The sequence below is a fragment of the Rhopilema esculentum genome, chromosome 20, assembly GCF_057945365.1.
Source record: "Rhopilema esculentum isolate cy_ngs chromosome 20, ASM5794536v1, whole genome shotgun sequence".
NCBI classification, from domain to species: Eukaryota; Metazoa; Cnidaria; class Scyphozoa; order Rhizostomeae; family Rhizostomatidae; genus Rhopilema; species Rhopilema esculentum.
The window spans coordinates 16,035,212-16,056,763 of NC_142834.1; the positions used below are offsets into that span (position 1 = coordinate 16,035,212).

At 36.2% G+C, this 21,552-nt stretch overlaps 1 protein-coding gene and 1 long non-coding RNA gene across 2 annotated transcripts; both read right to left on the minus strand.

The window, feature by feature from the left end:
• Window positions 1-50: 50 nt before the first annotated feature.
• LOC135687072 (lamin-B1) lies at window positions 51-21,323 on the minus strand. Its single transcript, XM_065203519.2, has 10 exons — window positions 20,803-21,323; window positions 15,156-15,438; window positions 11,278-11,457; window positions 9,727-9,852; window positions 9,168-9,388; window positions 8,887-9,046; window positions 8,290-8,397; window positions 3,818-3,934; window positions 1,750-1,815; window positions 51-1,060 (listed from the first exon to the last, which is right to left on the minus strand). The coding sequence occupies exons 1-10, from the start codon at window positions 21,168-21,170 to the stop codon at window positions 1,022-1,024; spliced, it is 1,668 nt and encodes a 555-aa protein (XP_065059591.2). The 5' UTR covers window positions 21,171-21,323; the 3' UTR covers window positions 51-1,021.
• Window positions 3,946-8,279, minus strand: LOC148957892 (uncharacterized). The gene is made up of 2 exons (XR_016144988.1): window positions 7,345-8,279; window positions 3,946-7,010 (listed from the first exon to the last, which is right to left on the minus strand). It is a non-coding gene; the product is annotated as an uncharacterized LOC148957892 (long non-coding RNA).
• Window positions 21,324-21,552: the final 229 nt, after the last annotated feature.

Sequence of the window (21,552 nt, forward strand, 5' to 3'; positions counted from 1 at the left end):
AATAAGCGTCCTGCCGATAAGAACTAACACAAAAATAAAAGGCGGCAGCGTCTCGACCTTCAAGCTTCATTAGTGTCTCATACATACTTGCATAGATACTTCATCAAATACATACTTAATCAAATACAACCTTCATCAAATACATACTTGCTATTGACCAGACTAAACCACTAACCTTGTCGGTATGAACAAGGAAAGCATTGACCAATCAACAGGATTTGAAACATAAGGTGATTGGAAACAACCCTGACAACTTCAAACTGTAACAAATTGAGTTTAACAAAGAAGCTTTCAGTAGAGATCGGGACATTATTATATCAGAGCAACAAAAACTGTCCACCTATTGTTTTTAAGTCAGCTAATGTGTTTTCTAACACCAACCTAACACTTACATCGCTGAGACACTCCACCAAATTATACGCATAAATAACGAAAGAGAAGACGAATATTCATAACCAATAAAATAGAAGAACGGGAAAGATTTACTGAATAGCTTGCAATCGTCTTCTGAAACCAAAAAGGAGAGGTTGCAATTGTCTTCTAAAACTCGTGCCTAACCGTTCATATTCAGAAAAACATACAAGCACTGACTGGAGAGGGTGATAGCTTATTCACCCTTAGTAACAAATTATCTTCCCTTAATCTCGCTAAGTTACGCAGAGAAAGCTTTTTGATAGCTGGACCATTAATATTCAGCAAACTATTCAGCAACCTTCAGTAGCTCTTGATCAAATAAAACACGATCTAACACCAGAAATGGGACTAATCATTATATTTTAAGATAAGATACCGTTTGTATAAAAACTGTTATCTTGAAGTACGATACTTTTTAAGTGTATCTTGCCCATCCCTATCTAACAACATGATACAAGAATAAAAACAGGGAAAAACTGAATATTTGCCTAAGTCTGTACGTTATACACAAGTTTAAAGTTTTCTAGTGGGAACCTCCGCAATTTTCTTTATTTGCAGCTTTTACACCTCTTCCAGACTGGAGCATGGTGACGAGACTGGATCATGATTAGGAGACAGTGCAGCTCTCATTCTTATCTAGAGCACGCTAGAAGAAGAATAGCTAATAAGATAATACCAATAAAAAAACCTAAAAAAATTTGCAACACTTATAGCTCAGAAAGTACTTTTTATTGGATAGTCTCAAAGATTTGAAACCTTTGCAAGACTTGCTCGAATATAGTCAATTGGGGCTAGGAATTTTCAAACTGTACTATATTCTCCTTATAACAGTGTACTGGATGGGAAGCAATAGAATGGGAAGTTTTCGAAAATGTCGGTATTGTTTAGAAATGAAAAAACTCAAGAATTCTTTTACAGTTTACATCTTCATTACTATACCATGATAAATTTTTATATTATCTTCGACCCAAACTTTTACCAAAATTGCTGCAGCTACTGGAATTTTAGCGGATGTTGCAATACTTTTCAAAAGTAAGTATATATTCTGAAATTTGTGACTAAATATCCCTTGTTCTTGCTGGAAAATGCCCTGTTATTGGGTGGACCTAATCCTATTGATATCGTTATAAGGCAAAACTTTACTTCTACTATTGCTATCAGATTGGATGAAACCTAATCTGAAAAGCATTCTGAAGATCATTAGGCAAAAAGCTCAAGTACTTCTTAAAACAGTTTCTTTTTACTAAACTACGAAACACACAAGGTCAAATAAAGAAAGACAGGAAACTATAATTTGACAAGCAACATCAGCATTAGCATAGGCAGGGTGCTTACCTTTTGGCGAGATCTCTGCTTACTTGTGGCTGTTCCAAGATTTGCTTCAGTCAGTTGTGCAACAACCTTTGACATAAATTAGAGAACATTTGTCGAATGTCGGACAAAGAGCTATGCTGGTTGCAAGTAAGTCACTTCTATCAAATAACTCCTTCCAAAATAAGTAAATTACTGGACCTTAGGGGTCATTGTATATTACGTACCCAACATTTTCACAGATTTTGAAATCCCTCTTCCTTAATGTCATCATCTAAAGTCATACAAACTCCTCTATGATAAGGCTGTCATTCATTGATGCTTTTCACGAATTCACAAAACAATCGCGAGAGATAGACAGAAGAGAAATTGTCACTGGACTTGTCACTGATATTGGTTTTCAAAGCATCATTTCTATCTAAATTGCCCCAAAGTTACCGAGGGTAAAATGCGAAAAAAATCAAAAGATCCGTTTTTGCACTTGTGAGAGTGCAAGCAAAAAGGTGGTGCAACGTTAGGACAAAATTATACCTTACAAAACATAGATATTTGAACGAATTAAATAAAAACAGTTTCTGGCAGTACAGAACTTGAAAATGGCTTTGAAAAAAGCAAACATTTTATAATATAATGGCTAAAAGCGAATTAAATGAAATAAGTTGTCTGGAGTTTAACAAGCGAATCTCATCGAATATTTTCCGAACAAAATCTGATGAGTGTAGTATCCACCCCCATCAAGGTGTATGACAAATGTGTCAAAAAGCAAGATGATAACAGCAGTATCTTTTGACATCGTCTAATTGCTCTCGATTGGATTGTTGGCACGAATTCCTGGTACATGGGTTAAACGATCATATGATTCAGTCTGTAATTTTCAATTCCCAATGTCTTCTTACTTTTTGGGGCTTCATTTGGTTAACGATCCACGGCATGAGTACAAGTGATCTCTTGATTTGCCGTCAATGAAGCCTCTTGAAATGATTCTTGCGGGAGGGGTTCTTTTGCCATGTTAACCACTACTGATAGTCAATCTCAACAATCTTTTTGAGCAGGCAGCGGAAACAGATGGTATTAGATAATTTTTTTCTCAAAAGGCAAAATCACGGGCCGGCCATAGGAGAGCAACTGTCACCGTATCATATCTAAATTAGTTTTCAGGCATCAGTCATCACTGACTATTAGTTTCAATTAATAACAATTCATGCATGAACAATTAAGGAATCTACCAATTTTGGGTCAAAAACTATTTTTTTCAATTTTTGGGTAACGATTCTTCAAAGTATGTGGATTTGACGCCAGTGCTAATAGGAGTTGATTCAACATCAGATACCCTTATACCATCTCCTTTCTTTTCCCTTGCTTCAAATTTGAGACAATCTATAAATAGCACTTGAGGGAATTTTTTAGCTGGGGTCTGCATCCTATCTTTTTTGAGCTTATCAAATTGCCCACCTCTACCAATCTTGATGCTGGTATCAATCTAACTAGCAGCAACATTATTAGAAAACCGCTTTTGGGGCCTGCGATCTAATACAACAGTCTAAAAATAGCATTTGGGGGCAATTCTCAGCTGGGGTCTGCATCTTATCTTGTTCAGCGCCCAAAACTACTCTTGTGGACGAAGTTTCATGGTGGTATCTGATTTTGCACAACATTTGCCTAACAGCCCTGACTATAAGACGAACAATTTTTTACTAATAAGGAGTGCTATTGAATAAGAGAGGAGATTTGGGATGGAGTGAGGGAAGGCATGAATTTTTTTACTGCCTACGTCACTAAGCGTACCAAGGAAAGGGAAGGAAATTGTAGCAAAATTACCCTCGGTACCTAAAGTGACAAAGAGAACAGTAATCAGTATAAGGAGGTAAGGTCGATTTTGTTTAGCACGAGCTTTAGGGACCAACAACATTTTCCATTTATATTTACTTTATTTTTATCAATATCAGACCTAGGATACTGCCTTTACAAATGCAAGGAAGCGACATGGCAGGTTTTCAATGTGAACTGCAGATTTCAAAATGACACTTTTAATTATTAACAGAAAAATATTGATTTGGAAAACTGCAATGCCAAATTAACATGCTACACTTACGTCACCCTCAGAGTTGTGGAGCGTAGTTACAGCATTAGGGCCTGGAAACCAGTCACTGGATTTCATCAGCAGATCTGTTGGCGGCTTATGTTTAGAACCAGAGGATGCACTCCAGATCTATCGAAGAAAACCAAGAGTGAAGATCTCAACGACATCAAAATTACCATGTCACTCAAATACTTCAAAAACCAAGCCTGAATTATCAATATGTAGTCAGAAGAAGTTTGGTTGAAAAACGGATACGGTCACAGGCATAGGAATTGCTGATGACCAGAGCCAAATATTTTGGACTATGTGATGCTTGTTTTAAAGACTGCCACCTTAAAAAAATTACATCTTGAATGGCACAATTTTCAGGTATTTGATGGGGTTGGTCGATTTACGTTTTCAAAATTTTATGTTTGATTTTGTTTTTGCCAGATAAAAAAGGTTTTTAGTAAATCAAAAACGTCTAAGGGTTTTGGTCCTTAAGGGTTTTAGAATTACTAACCATTTCCTAAAGATTGCAATCACTGGCTAAATTTCTTTGTGAAATATTCAAACTCCCTCAGGTCTCTTTGTTGAAAACTGCAATACAGCAAGGGGTGCCCCAATCTTGAAAAGGTCATGGACGGAGATACAATTTTGTGGGGCCTGGGAAATAAATAAAATGCTAACAATGATAGCTCCACATTCTGTCACGTGGTAACCTCATGAAACTAGCATTCTTCCGAAAGTAATGGCGGAGAACAGAGGTGCAGCATCCAGCAAAAAAGCAAAACTGTTCATAAAAATAGGAAAGGATGCTGAAACAGACAGTCTTCAAACCATGTATAAAAGGGCATCTTGGTTTATCGTCGGGGCTGCTGGGAAGTTTCAGAGGCCCTGGGGCAATGCTGGACGGCGGGCTGAAAATTTTTGCGATAACTGGCAAAATTTCTGGCTAAATTGCGATAAAGCCCTTTAGATTAGCCGTTGAAAAGCTTTACTCGTTTAAGGCATACTTTTCTAACATTTCATAGAGCATACTTCGTTACTTAATGAATTAAGAACCAACAATACGATTATCTGGACGAAAAAAACTTCTGTTATCAGGATTAAAAGCACTGCATTCCACTGTAACTCGGTTGCCCCCTAGCAAAAATGGCATTTATTTACGGAGAAAGAAATATTCAAAGTAAATATTCAAATTGACTTTGAAAAGTCTTCAAAGCTATTAATTTACCATTATTATTCAAAATATATGTACATATGCAGTACTCAAGGTCTTGGGCTGCAATTAAAAAGTAAAGAGTGGTTAAAAGGGACCGGCTAACGTAACCGTAAACAAACATTTTGGTGCAGGACCGACTGCGTGTAAGAGGGATTTTGCTTACAAATCGTCAAAGCAAAGTATCTGAAAAAATGGCAAAGAGTAAAATCTTGATGCCTGCAGCAGTGCTGCCAAGTCTCAATCATTCTAAAAGTGCATATGACACGAAAATTTTTATTCGCTTAAATCACCAAAGAAACATCGCTGGAAACGATGGTGAACTTATTTTATCATTTGCGACTTAATTTCCCCAAAAAACTGGGTTTTCCAGCACCCACTCGAGCTAGAATTTGTCACAACAAAAAAACGCGGTCCGATCTCTGGTCACGTGACCCCTGCGACGTAAAGTGGTTGTGTGTCTGTTGAATAAAGCTCCTCTACGGTTTCACTATGAACAGGCACTACTGTTGATCGCATAGAGATTTTTCCCCACCATAATTGTTACAAGTTTTATTGAGATAATTTAAGAAATGCCATCAAAGGTTGGAAAATAATTTAGGAAAATTGTTGGTTCATTTCAAAATTGATAAAGTTTGAAATAACGTGAAGTGCACATCGCCGGCCCCGGCCATGGTCAAAATTTCGCAACTCACAATATTATCATATGGCCAAGCCGATATTATTTGAAGAAGAGCTTATTCCAAAATAAACATGTTGTATAAGAACGAAATAAGAAAACTTGTACTATAAAACAGGTAAGTGCGTTACGGTAAATCAGTTTTCTAGTGTACTTGACTCTAGGGAACAATACCCCTCCGAGGAAGATACCGCTTTGGTTGGCTGCCATCCGGGAAATTCTACCCCAACAGAAGTTTGCCGCTTGGCAATACTTATAAAAAATGCATCGTGTATGTAAAAAGATATCGAGCCATCATCTTACTCAATGAAAACTTCCTCCGACTGATTTTTCGCTTACATTTCCTCTCTTCCTGGTTTTGACACGAAAACACAATTTTTTTCAACGCGATGCACTAACAAAATAAAATAAACTAAAACAAGACGAAGAACTAAGCAAGAATGAAAATCGCATGGTGAGTAATATGTTTCTATTGTTTTTTAGAACTGCCTAATAACGTTCTATTGTGTAACAGCAAGCTGAGATACGTTATTGGTAAGGACTGGACAACACCGGGGGCACTTACTTTACGGAAAAACGGAAATCCTTGTCTCTGTGTGTGGGATCCATATCAGCGTTTTTAATACATAAAAATAACCCCAATATTCAATGTTTCAGTTACTTCTATAAACCATTTGAACAAATGTAAACTACTTCAATATTTTATGCATAAGCAAACGTTTTTTCTTACACGTAAAATCCAACGTGGCCCCAGTAAACTGATTTTTTAATGGTTGATTTTTAATTTTTAATAACTTATGGATTTTCACAATCAGAAACCCTGAATTTTTAAAAATCTGGGAATTCATAAATTGACACAGACCCATCCATATACTCTAAGAAGCCCAAAAGATGGGGATCAGAAAAAAGCAGGAGGTTGGAAAGTCAAGAAATATTTAACAAAACTGGGGGATATTGGAATAATGCCAAAATGAAAATCTATAAGATAAAGATGCAAAATAAAAGTGAGAATCGATTAACAATAAACAAAAGTAATCAAGTAACAAAACATAATATAAAAAATTTCAATCAAATCAACCATTTAACCTACTCAAACTTTTAAAAAATATGTTTCTGTTTAACAGAAATAATTGTCTTTGACCTGGTCAGCTTTGGTCAAAGACCAAAAAATTAATTTTGGATCATGTTTGTTGTTGAATGTAAATATTTAAATTTGTGTTTCTTTTTCTTCACAGGCAAGCAGCGTAAACGGAAGCTCTACACAGATGGAGTTGCTTTGGAATCTCTGGCAGACATCAAGACTGTATGCCATTGCACAGAGATACCTATTGAACAAAAACATTGTATGACTTAATTTAATAGTTAATTTGAGTTTCACTTACATTCTTTTGAATAGGCAGGATCAAAACATTGCATGTATATATTATTTGTATATGGTATACTTATTTCCACCAGATTTAATTAAAATATAATATTAAATTGACTAATTCCAAGAACTAGAGATGTCAAAAAGAATTTGTATTTCTTCTTCATTGGCCCTACAACGCAATAGACTGGGCCACTATGATCAGGCAATGGTGGCCTTGCAAACAGCAGCGATGTACAGAAAATACAGAATTTATAATACTAAAAAACACAATGACAACTTATTTCCCTCACCGTTGATTCAACGTATTTACTCCTCGCCATCGATCACGAAGTCGGGATTGCTGTATTCCATCTTCGTCTTCTGCTCGGCCATGAAAGCTTCGAGCCATGCCAGCTTCGCCTGGTTCCGCGTCTGAATTATTCGCAGAAGAAACGACTGGGTTCGTTCTTGCAAGGCAACAAAAGCCTATCAGCAGCACCTACCAGCTATTTCCCGTCACTCTCTTAAAAAATTGACGCCCTCGAGCTTGAATATTTGCCATGAGACAGGTTCAAAGACTCGCAGGTAGAGTTCCTCGGTATTGTTTCTTGTTAGTAAGAAATATTTTCACTCACACATTCACTTTACGTCACTTCCTGTCAAACTCGACCTAATCCCCTGTGACAGAATTTGAAGCAAAAAATCGACTTTGAAACCGCTGTAATTACGAAAGTGTTTGTTTTTCGAAAATTTTATGGCTATTTCCGTGACCAGCATACTTTATTACGTCTATGGGGCAAATAAAAATCTTCGTGTCATATGAACTTCGTGGCTTTCAGTAATATTCACTTTTCGTGAGCCTGGACTTCCACAGACAGATGTCTCTGTGCCGTCCCTTCGGCAAAACAGCCCCTAATTGCATTCACATTGTCTGTTCCTGCTGTAGTATAAACGGCCTCGTTATCATGAAATGATCAGAGGAATAATGTTGAAGTCTACGTATGAGATAAACGTTAAAGCTTTGGCAATAACAAATCAATTTTTTAGTAACAAAAGTCGTTAAAATCTTCTCGATGCGCCACGATTCTCTTGCACACTAAAACTCATTTCGAATGATGTGGTGGATTCACCCCACCCAACGCAACATCATTGTACCCCCCCTCATCCTAACACGTGACCCGTGAATTTCCACCAGCTGTTTCAAATTGCTCCCTAACGTTGACCATTCTAGCAAGCTATTTGAAATGAAGACTTACCAATACGGCGGATCCACCTTTAAGAACGCTTCTTGGATTGAACTTGAATTCCACAGGATCTTTATTGTCAGCAACCCGCCTGATTAACCAACCTCCTAGAGGCTCATCCTGCCAATAAAATCTCATCTTTAATTGGAAGCAAAAATTGATTAGAAATTGCTTGTAGAGCCAACCGCTTGAGATCTCAAACTTCCAGGTTTAATCAACTAATTTTTTCAAACAAATCCCAAGAATGTTTTGACTTGCAATCCCACCTCATTAACCACCTCTTGTGAGCCCTTCCAATGGTATAGGCCATGTGCTGTATCAGACGCATATCAGTTCAAAGCAATTTTTCAAACTAATATAACCTAAAAGAACGTTATATAATCTAAAAGAACTAAAAGTTATATAAACTTTTAAGGCACAAGATATCTTACATTTTCAGCGTTCGATTTTGCTAGATATATAATTGCTTTCTATTGTCTCGACATAGTTTTATATGATGAATTTCATCCCTCCGTTCCTAGTAAATGAATGTAGTCAAAGCAAATAGACAATGCCAGGATTGCCAAACACAGCAAATCATGTCACAATAAAGCAGGGTAAAGTGCTTACAGTAGAGCTTGTGTTCGCTATCTTCACAAATTTACCAGATGGATCACACTCTGAAATTTCAATACTTCCTTTTGCAGTTTTCAAAACTGAAGGATCAGGCGAGTCGACTTCTACTCTTGGACGTTTTCGGCTTGGAGTGGATGTAGGAGTTATTTGTAGTCTGCAACAAAAATATTCACTTTGTAAGTAACCACGTTGATCAAAATTATGTAAGTAAACACTACCAGGAACAATGAATTTTGAAAGCTTAACTCAAGCTGGAAATTTGTTGATGGAAATACCTTTCCTCTTCGCCTTCCAATAATTTTCTATATGCTGCTATCTCTAGGTCCAGAGCAATTTTGATGCCCATGAGAGATTCATATTCCTTATCACGATCATCAATGGCACAATTCAACTCTCGTATTTCATCTGCTTTATCTTCAAGCTGCTTGTTGAAATCGTCTCTTTCATTGTGGCGAAGCGTTTCTAGGTCATCAATACGCTTCTTCAGAGATTTTACCTGAAAAAAACAACAATTCAGATGAATATTTCATAAACATGCATTTACAAATTTGTTTTTTTGCTTGTACATACCCAATTAAAAAGCTGCTTTGGAATCTGTTCAATTATCTAACAGAACAGGACACTTTTAATAGCGGAACGATAAAGACGGGAGTATAAATGGCTAAATTTGTTCCATTGCAGAGACGATTCGTAAGGCAAGTTGGTTAACAGTTACCTCATTGAATACTGGGTCGTCTATTAGAAAGTACTCTGATATATATTTATTTATAAAGTGAAAAGAACATGTTACAATGGCAGCATATCCAATAATACAATATCACGTTGCATAATCACCTCAGTTTCTAAAACACTCTTTTCAATCTTCAGAGTTTCCAGGCTAGACTTATATTCATTGATCATGATAAGCTGATGTTTCGATTGCTCCTTCAATTTCTCGCCTTTATTCTTTAAGTCGTCCACCTAAAATTTTGTTATAGAAAATTAACTTAAAATATAAATGGAATATATAAGTCACAAGTAGTTCGACTACAGGAAATATGCTCATGAAATATCATTATATCAAATGAAAAGTAATGAGAAACGGTGTACAAAAGAAACATAACACAACAAATATGTGGATTCGTATTAAGGCTGAAATACACTATGCATTTAAATTGATTCAATTAAATGGATAGCTGGAAAATAGACAGTGTAAACGCAAAATTGGAGGTCAAAATAACTGTTTCGAACTGCACTTCAGGGGCTTCAATCTACCAGCCGGGTTTTTTTCTGATCACACTGCTTTCTGAAATTCTTAAAAACGGTTGCAAAGAGTCAAAGAAATAAAAAAGAGGAAGAGTTTATGAATTTGTGGAGATAGGAAAGCTGTCTTTGGGACACAAGATCGCCTCTGTATCGCAATAGAGATGCAAAATTAACGAGCCTTGCTGAGAATTTTATCTTTGTTGGTATTGCCTTTCGCAGCCTTGTGTTGATTATTTAGTATCAAATTCAACGAGTTGCAAAAAAAGCTCATTAATATTTTGGCAAAACATTCTCAAGAACCTTTGGCATTCGTCGCCTTTTTTCAGACGAAATTCTTGCAAAGGCGTGTTATTAACTCCTAGCTCATGTTTTCGGGTCAACCAGGGCTTAACCCAGACGCATCTTTGTTGCCTATTTAGCTCTTTGCGCATACTTTTTCGATATTTATAAACAATTTCACTAACAGCGGAAGCAGCAGCACAGTCCTCGTCGGAGTCCACGATGAAATGAGGGGACGCTCTAAAAAAACTGATTTAATTCAATGGATGAGTATGAAAGGAAACATTTTTTCATTTAAATGGACCATTCATTTAATCGAATCAATATAAATCCATAGTGTATTTTGCCTTATAGAGTATTCAAAATTTGACAACATGGGTCCTGTCGGAAGGGTTTTCCAAGACTGAGCTTTGACAGTTTTAATAATTTAAATTGCCTTTAAAATGGAGAACTGTCATATTTAAAGAGCTTCCACATTTTTTAAATTATTTGTGAAAGAGAAGACTGCTCTTCTCTAAAAAGTAAATGCAATAGCTACTTGAAAAACTGATTTCTAAACCGTTAAAGAGATACGATTCGATAAAAAAACATTGCACATGTCTGCTTATCTGTTCAAAGCGTGGTTATTTGACAGGGGCTAATACCCTTTACAATGCTTAGGCTCATGAAACTTTTCAATAAATTCATAGTATTGTTCTTTATGACGCAGTAAGAAAGATACAATGACTTTTCTGATTGCTGTCTGCACACAAGGCCATCGCAATTTCAAAACTGATCCCTGTAAAGTTTTTGGGTGAACAGGAGAGGGGAACGTTTGTAGGAAAAATAATTCTACTGTCTGCTCACACTATATCAAGTTACCTTTTGCTTGTAAGTGTTATCAACGTCATTCTTTATGTTATCGGCTTCCTCTTCAAACTCATCTCGTAGCTCCTGCAGTTTATCTCTCATGATTGTATCATATTTCTTCTTGAAATCCGTTTCTGTAATGGTTACTCTGCTTTCAAAACTTTTCATCTGTTTCCTTAACTCCACAGACTCCTAAGGCGACAAAGCAGAAAAAAATACAATGTCAATTATTAAATTTCTAAAGTGGTAAAAGGGAGAGCCCATGGCGTCATAAGACAAAGGGAGCCACTTTATACTTGGGTACAGATCGATTAAAAACAACCTTTGAATAATAAAACTACAGCAGATAAGAAAATATGAGATGACATTACTGTTCATTTGTCAAAAAAATTGGCTCCAGAAAAACGCACATTTTCCAGAACACATTTCAAATCAAATCAGCTTGATCAAACATACCTTTCAACAAAGTTTAAAAGCACACATGATTTAAAAAAGCATAAGCTTATATTAAGATTCAAGTGTAGTTTGTGTTTAAGCTGAATATTTAACAATAACTAAAAAAATTCATTAAAGGAATAAGAGACTAATGAGCCGAACAAGTCATTATCTGACTAGCACTCCTTCATCTCCCCAATTCCATGTTTGCCTTGATTATTTCTGTGAATTGTCCTTTAAGTTCAAACTGACTTGTTCGGCTCCAAACTGTTCCATATTCTATTATTTTTTCTTCCAGTAACTAAACCGACAACACTGCATCACTGTGCAACATGCAATTGAATAGTTTTGAATAAACACCTTGGGATGTGACCGACTGTCAATCATATGTCAAAAGGTCTACCGCATGAGGATCATACGCTCCTCAGAATGAGTTTAGAATGAGATCATACGCTCCAACTAAATTTCAACAGTCCTTTCAAACTTTAAAAATCTGAATAACAAATTTCTCCGTACATGTGCATTTTAGGAATGTTGAAAGGTAATAAAATAATAGTTGGAGCAAAAAAAACGAAAATTGACCCAAGGAAATGTGAACACTGAGTATTTTTCAAAGAAAAAGCAAACATTTTGAGATCACGTATTGCTAATCTTATTCATCGTAACAGTGCCATCAAGATTGATTGCTGTCGCACAAATACACAAACCACCCTACGCCAATATCTTTACGGAGTCCTTGAAACCAATTCTCTTGACAAAGCCCCACACAAGCCTCTTGTGTGGTGGCGTTTCATCGACGACATTTTTATGATTTGGACACACAGACAAGACAAACTCACCGACTTCATCGATACACTCAACAACACCCATCCCACCATCAAATTCACCACAGAACAATCCAAAAAATCCATACATTTTCTTGACGTCACTATTTCCATCAATAATGATAATACCCTCTCTACAGATCTCTATGTTAAACCCACGGATACACACCAATATCTCCTCAGCACCTCCGCACACCCCAAACACACCAAACAATCCATTCCATACAGTCTTGCCCTAAGACTACGACAGATCTGCTCCGAAGACGAAACGTTCAAATATCGCACGAGACAACTACTGGAATACTTGACAAAACGGGGTTACAAACCCAAACAGACAAACAAACAAATACAGAAGGCTGCTAAGAAAACCATACAAGAGGGAGAAATATATTTGTTGAAAATATTACTGCGGATAATAAACCCCCTGTATCATGAAATTTTTACAACCAGACAATTGGTTTTCTGTTAATTCAAGTATAAACCTGCAAAAAACTTGATGCTATTCCTCTAAAAATTGAAAGGAGAACTGACACGCAAAAATAACTATGGCATATACTGTTCAAATCTGGAAATATTTTTTTTCCAAGCTTCACCGCTTTTAACAATGCCGTTGTAAAGTCTCTCACCTCAACGGTGGAAATTCAAGTTGAATTTCGTGTTTTACTGAAAATATTCTGCGATAAGACGACAAAAAATTGTCAGGCGTGTCATTATAAAAAAGTATCAAGAAGCTAGAAAATCATGGCTGCGGGTCTACTAGTCTGCCAAGACACTGGCATCCACATAAAATTCATTTCTATGCCATGATAGCTTCCAGCCAGCATGCTTTGAAACATCGGAAAAACCTCTAAACTTGTGAAAAAATTGCAACATCAGAAGGAATTGAAGTAATACACTCCCCTCACGAAAGTGTCCGGACAGTTTCCAATTCAGTTCCGAATCTGTTATTAGAAGAACTTTTAATCAATTTCCTCGAATTTTTGCCTTTAATCTATGTATTCGTCGAAAAAATATAATTTGATCGATATGTAAGCAAACCCTGTAAGGGTTTTTCTTCAAGATAGTAGCGACCGAAACACATGAATTGACTTCTGAGCAGTGTCTAGAGATAATGTTTTATCAGAATGATGGGAAAAAGCTATCATTAAATTGCTAATATAATTGGGTGCACAAAGACCAAGAGCTAATTGGGTCAAAAAGAGCAAGAGCTCTCGCGACACGAACGTCTGAGCGTTCCGCCCTAACCAAATTTGCATCAAAACTGGTTTGCATCATCACGCAAAATTGTATTAAATGTCCATAAACAATTAAACTTTCAAGGAAATTGCAAGGAAATTGATAAAGAATTGTGAATGTACCCTCGTACCGACCGATTTCAGCAAGACTTGCAGCGGTAAAGAAATAATATGGCTTTATGGCCCTGCACTGAATGATATGTCTGCTTTGCAGGAAAGTTTTTGATTTGGGACCAAATGTCATCCATGTTTTATAATCGATCGGTGGCATCTCCATGCAAACATTTTTCCCAACTGAGAGCAAATACGTTGTATTTCTCTTTATTCCAAAATATTTTTGCCTCAATAACCAGTTTATAAAAAATTACGATGCTTTATTGACCGATTTTAACTGAGTCCAAGTCACCAGACTTAGCTGTTCTCCGCTTATTTGATATCAGTTGTCAAAAATTATTATCATAAAGTTAAAAAGTCGTTTTCGCCAACCTAAATTTGTAGTTGTCTGATCTTTGATCTTCGAACTGTCCTGGTTCTTTCGTGAGGAAAGTGTAGCCAAAAAAACAAACAAAATTCAGTGGAAACGGCGGCAAAAGTGATCCTGCATCCTTCATGAAAACATACTATACCAAGCCTTTTGGGTGAAGAAACAAGAATTCGAGAAACAACGTTGGGTCATGGGAGCGGCGAGTGTGACAAGAAAATAATTCCACTTAAATTAATTGTCACATTTTAACAGAGGATGAGGCAAAGTCAAACCTGTTTGCAAAGTTTATAAGTCGCCAGTTAATATTACTATGACATCTAATCAGCAACTAATATTCTTTGAATAAGAACTAAAATTCTTTGACTAAGAGCCAATTGTGTAATTATAGATTTTTCGACTGGCTCAACCCCTTATCAGTTTTCATCCTGCTTTCATTCATTCATCCAATCATCCACAATTCTTCTATTTCATTTATTCATTCTTTTATTCTTCAACACAAGTACGACCTTAACCCGCCTTTACTATTTAATATCACGATACCACATTTGACACATGGAAAACAAATCATAGAATGTTACATTGATGATTAATTATTTAGCAGTTCCGTTTAGGACATCATAGGCATTTCAAAGAAATAAGCCGATTTGGCCAGACAAGACGTACTTCCAGCCTGCGCTTTGTGCAAAATATCGTCACCATTGATCCATTGGACGACAGTCTGCCCAAGCGGGAGCGCTGGTTTGTTGCACAAACTCAGACGGCTGAAATTTTCAGGTTGTTTCGAAATCAGTGTATCAAACTACGTTCTAGAACGGAATTTGATACTGCAATTTTAGGCAAACTTATTTTTGCGTGTCAGTTTCTTTTTAAGGAAAAAAAACAACAAGATAAATCTCTCATGTAAACTGATACCTTTTCAAATGTTCTTTTTCGGAATTCAAGATCTTCTGTTAAAGTTTGCATTCTGTTCTCAAGGTCAACTTTCTCCAAAGTGCGAGCCTCCAAATCATGGCTGGTGGAATGAACAAGGTCCTGAAGATTCTCCTTCTCTTTCTTGACAGTTTCTAATTCTTCCTTCAAACTGCTAACTTCAAATGTCAAATTACTGATGAGTGCCTCTTGCTCAGCTAGCTTTTTGCCCAATCCAGCATTCTTGTTATTTGCTTTAATGAGATTTTGCTGCTCTGAACTCAACCTAATGAAGATTTGTGAGGAGTGTTATGGCTAACATATAGTTTGTAAAAATCGTTTAGGAAATTAGATCCTTAACTTCTAGCAAACTTTTAGCGAGCATTGCGATTAACATACATTCTTGTGACATTCTTGAGAAACAGTACACGAGTTATTATCAAAGTTAACTATGATGCTGCCTAGAAGTTCATATGATTGGAGGTAAGATTCTGTAAATCAATTGCTAGCAGCATGGGGGAAAGGATGGCTTGGAGGTAAGGGTCACTGACTACAGACCCAAGGGCAGGATCCAACTTTCATGAAGAATTATTCGAATTATTGGTAAAATTTGATGCAGATCAACAGCTACGGCAGCAAAAATAAGATAATAGAAATAAATACTCAGCTGATCAATAAACAGCAACAGTATTGAAGAAGGTTATAGAAAAAGCAGATGGAGCAAATTAAAGTCAGGACAAGATCACAAGGATTTCGAAGGATGCAGAAACAGATTTTGGAATAAATTTGAGTCATAAAAAGCATAACGTAATAAAACTTTTCAAAGTGCTAAACTCATTATCAAGTAGGAAAAAGGACACCCATAATCGTGAACATTCATCTGCAGATGATTTAGCTAACATGTTTGGTCAATTCTGCATGGAAAAACAGACAATTCTGCATGGAAAAACATGATACAACAACAATTGTTTGAAACGAAAACCTAGATGATCATTATACATTACTGTTGCAAAGTAGTATAACTAGTAAATTTGTATTGTAAATTTTTATTGGAATATAAAGAAGAAAAAATAAACTGACGATGAGATTCTTTGTTATACTAGTAAACAGTGAACATGTAATGAAGCTTATATATAATTGTTTTGAAGCTTATGTAATGAAGATTTATCGAAATGCGCGTCCAAACAATTTCAGTTAGATCCAGTACCAACATCAAATAAAAAGTCACTATTTGAAAATTCTGCTGCCATGTCTTACAAAAATAATAAACATATCACTGCAGAAAATGTACCATTCAAATGGAGAATTTCTCATGTAGTTCAACTTATGCAAAAATGATCATGATCTCTTATTTAAAAATCACAAACCAGTCAGTTATTTGTCATTCAAGGTGGTGGAAGAGTCTACGGCAGTGACACAGTGTAGGAAATATTAAAAAAAACATATATTTTGATAAATATGGAAAACCAGAGGGAGTCCCTGTCAGTGCTGCTTGATTTATGTGCCAACTTTAAAACCTTGGATATGAAAATCCTTAAACATAATTAAAGATGTGTGGTCAAGTCAGTGAGTGGTTTTAGCTATATCTTTTTTAAAACTGCAATAAAATGATTTTGATTAAAGATGTGCTGTACATCCTTAATCGCCAGATGTGCTGTACATCATTGTAAAGATGTGCTGTGAGATAATCTAATGTTGGGTATGGCATGCCAAAGGGAATTTGTTCAGAGCCAGTGATATTTTTATCTTACCTGTCACCATTATATGATATTGTTCACACAGGTTATATGATGCAGTCTTTGTATTACGAAAATAGGCTGTGTGCGGTGTTTCACACATTTCAATTACTTTGCATGTATGATGGTGTGCGATGTGAACAGTTTTTTTATCAATCATTTCTCATTCCTGTTGTCATAAACTGCGTGCTGCTTTCAAGGAGACCTTTTGTGTAATAAACTAACCAGAAATCAAGGAATTTGACAGATAAATTGTCCTTGATTTTTCTCTAAAGATGTTAAAATTGATAAGTCAAAAAAATTTCTAGGATTAAGTAATTATAGAATCATTTTGTAATAAAGATATCTGGATTGAAAACAAATTCAATTGCTCATAGACCCTACCATCTATCGTGAAATTACCAAGCAGCATCACAGACTTTAGTATCATAGTTAACGTAGCAGGATATCATAGTGGATATCGTAGCGGATTACCATTTGATCAGCGTTCCTTTCAGGATAATATGAAATTCGAGGGACAATTGAATGAGAAGGAATGGGTAGAGAAATGAGAGAAAGGTCGAAATGAGCACATTTTTTGAGCACACAAACAAGTTTTTACAGTTGCCCTTAATCTTAAAAATGGTTCAAAAACAGTTTAATTAATAAATGAACAGTCTTCAAAACTTTCTTTTTCATTCTCTAGCTTAAGTTTTTTATATACTGCTGCCAAGCTTTCAAGCTTTCATTTAATGCTCTTCGAAAGATAGAGCTTAGTAGCCATTCTCCTTCAATCCATATTGATTGCAATATTGTTTTCTAGGTGTTGATTGCAGATTACTCCCCCTTGGCACTCCCTTGGTTATAAAACTGTTAAGTTAAGCAATCTTGTCATAACTACTTTGTGATGCTGTTGTTATATCCGATAGAGATATCTTTGAACTTTGCCCCTGCTTTAGAAATCTTCGAAATATAAGCAATTCTACAAAATTTCATGGCAACTTCTTTCTTTTGCGCATGAGATGATGATTGCATACCTTCGACAATTTGCACCAAATAGATACCCTATGAAGCCTGCTACACGGGCTTGCCAGTGGCCCTACAGTAGGGTACATAGATTAGCCTCGGAAAAGACAACAGGTGTATTAACTTCTATTAAAATATTGGCTTCGCACAGGTCACGTGATAAAAAAATTGCTTGTACTCTTGTGCGCATTAAATTTGAACTCCTATGACTATCCCTAGGAAGGGGGTCTTCTTAAATAGAAAGGAGGTAAATGCTCCCCTTAAATAGAAAGGCAGTAGATGCTCCCCCTTCCTAGCAATAGTTCTTCATTGTGAAATGTACTTTAAAGCTCAACAACAACATATTTCTGTTTGCCGCAACCAATTCATTTATCTCTTGGACAAATTTTCTGGAGGTTACTCCGAGGAGTTCTTCTATTTATTTACAATCAAATGATAAATTTTTCTAACCATACAATTTTGGTTCTTGTTGACTAATGGGTCTCGATGAAATATTTCCTAGGCCGATTCCTCCATGGCCTAGAGCTCTCATGTTTAATATGAATCCATCATGAACTATAGAACTTTCTTCAGTGTACTTGAAAGTTGTTGCTATTATCTATTATAATTGTTTCATACCATGGTTGTAACTTTTTATCATTGAGTATTGATAAATTTGAACAAAGATGATGAAATAGAAAATAAATCGAGAGCTCAGAGAAAGAAATAAAGCCTTGTTTTGGTTGAGATTGTTACGAATGTGTATTAACAGTCCAGAAATCTTGTTTATTGTAAACCACAATAGTTTGAAATTTCAGAAACCTTATTTATAAAACTTCCCCTCTCTGAGCTTAAGATGTTTGCCGGGTGCATTAGTGAGGAAGCCCAAACACCACGGCAAGGAGCACCCATTGTTTGGGGTTTCCTTTTTGTGCAGAAATTGCAGTTAACAGCTTGATAGTTTTAGACGAAATCTTCAATTATCACATATGTGTATAGAAATTCAAGACATTTGGAGCTATCTATTGTGACAAGATTGTAAACATTGTTCAACTCAGACTGGAAAAATATGGTAATTGCATTTGTGCTGAACACAAAACACAATATTTATTAGTTGGAAATTTTTCCTTTCTGGCCGTATATGAGAAATGTCCGTAACTATGTGAAAGACAGTTGTTCTGTATAGAATTTGAAATTGCTATTTGAAAAACATCCATAAATACTTGAAAAACAGTTGTTATATTTTGGATTTTGAAATTGCTATTTGAAAGAACATCAACAATGGGGAATGGTTGTTATTTGAAAAAGGCACAGAAAGCATAGATACACAAAGACACGAGGACAAAAAACAACCTCAAAAATCCTTGACTGATTGCAAAACTTTGATAATTGCAATTAATGATCCGTTCGGGACGGACAAAGCCAGCTTGTAAGTCATCTATTGAAAATTAGCCTTCAAATAAAAAGCAATATATCGAAAGAACAAAGGCAAAAATCGAAAATCGAAGACATTACCACAGGGACCCGCTGGCAAAAATTGGGAAAATCGGTCGAGAGATGTTCCCGGTTAGCGTCTGCCAAGACTCTTAAACAATATAGCCTGATTTGCATAGTAACATATTAGTTATATATATTAGGAGACCGCAACAAAGTTTAGCAAAGATTCTCAGGACGATAATCATACCAACCTTGAGGTGAAACCCAGATCTGGTTACTACAGAGAATGCCACAGGAGCTGCGTATTAACATACACTTTAGTGCAGCATCTGGCATCTGCAGTATTCATCATAAAGGAATTGGTAAATCACACACATAATTTTTTTCATGCATGCGATTCACACTCTTACCTAGGGCCCCAACAACCAGGTCTTGCAAAAAGAGGCGCTCGAGCTATATCAAGCACCTCAGCAAGTGCCTAGAAAGTTCTAGGAGCTTATTGATCAAGCACCTAGCGTGTTTATGCTGTTTAAAAACTAGATGAGAAAAAACAAAATTTTGCTATGGATGACATTTTATGATGCTCAATCGAGCACTATCAAGCTCAATCTTGAAAGAAAGTTGAAGTTGCTTAGTTTTTTAAGCAGCTGCTTTTTGCTCTTCATAAGGCTTGTCAAAAACAAGGGGCCAGGGGCCATGTCACCCCAACTTCTATCAATACAAAATATATTTTCTGCAAAATTTTTGGTTTTGAGTTTAACATATCTTTTTGGTTCAGAGAATTAGGAATCATCAAGCAATGAGGGTAACCTATTCAAATCATTAAAAAACACTGATGCATATGGTTTACAGACAGTCCAAAATTTCTGGAATACTTACCAGCTTTCTGTCTGGGTTGGTATCTCAGCTTTAGCTTTTCAATCAAAGTTAAAGACACACTCCATCAATTCCTATTCATAACCATTTCAAATTGATTATATTAATCATAATGACTGTATTGTTTATATTAAATAGGTATAGGTATTTCTTAGTTGTAAATCTGGCTAAGGGGTGACATGGACTCCAGCCTGAGGGTTTGGGCCTCTCTCTTGATAAGTAAACCTATATGGAGAGATCCCTTTAATCATTCATTCCTTCTTCCAATAATATCAATTCTCTCTTTTGAAAATTTTTAGTTGTTTAATTGCAAAGTTTGATTTTCTTAAGTTCTTTCTATTCTTGGTTGGTATCTTGTAAATTGTTGTAGTTAAGTGATGAAATTGTATTGAAAGTAATTGATGAATGGAATTGAAATGCAAAATACAGACATATGACACTACAGACGCCTCAGGAGGAATGTATGTGCCATGCTCTTTTGGTAAATCATTTGTTTAGAGATTTACTTGTTGTTTGTCAGTATGCATGATTTGCATTGACCGCAAATCAACAGAGTGAAACTTCTATTACTTGTTAAAAGGACGTTACATAATACACCAAAATATTAACATTCATACCTTTTTTTGAGGTCACTGGCTTGCGCTAGATTTCTTGCGTTTTCCAACTCAATCTTAGATTTTTCCTTGCATATTTCATCCAAAAGCTGTCGGGCATTGTTTAGCTCACTCTCGTACATGCTCTTTACCTCGACGAATTCGCTTTGCTTTTTCTCTTCCAACGAAGCAAATTCTTCAGTAAGCGAACTGTTTTTCTCCTCCAATGATCTCATTCTATCGATGTACACGGCTAGCCTGTCGTTTAAGTTCTGCAGTTCTTCCTTTTCTTCTAATCGGCTCCGCATTGTTGGTGATGGTGCCCTTGGCAAACTTGCAGGAGTGACTTTGGCAGCGGGCCTTGTCGACGAAAGAGTCGGTGTACTTTCCATTTTACTTTAAAATAGACAATATTTCTAAATTCCCTCGATTTCTTAAAAAAACACACTTTCTGACATTGAATCACTTCCCCCTGCTTAGGTACAGAAAGGCTCCTTGCTTTCCGCGCGTTCTGAACTCGCTTCCAGGCCCAACTCATTCAATGGGCGTCAACCATTGATCACTAGATCAGCCTCGTTCTCAAAGACCCAAGAGAGGGGAAGAATACCCACTGATCTCCAGTGACAAAGCCAACTCTGAAGAGTTTGTCATGTTCTTGGAAAAGAAAATAAACAGGGTTTTCGGCACCACAGCAAGGTACCCAATTTAAGTAAGGGTTAGATCAGTTCCCTTAAGAAAAGTGTTTTCAGCTATTGTGAAAATATAAAGAAAAGC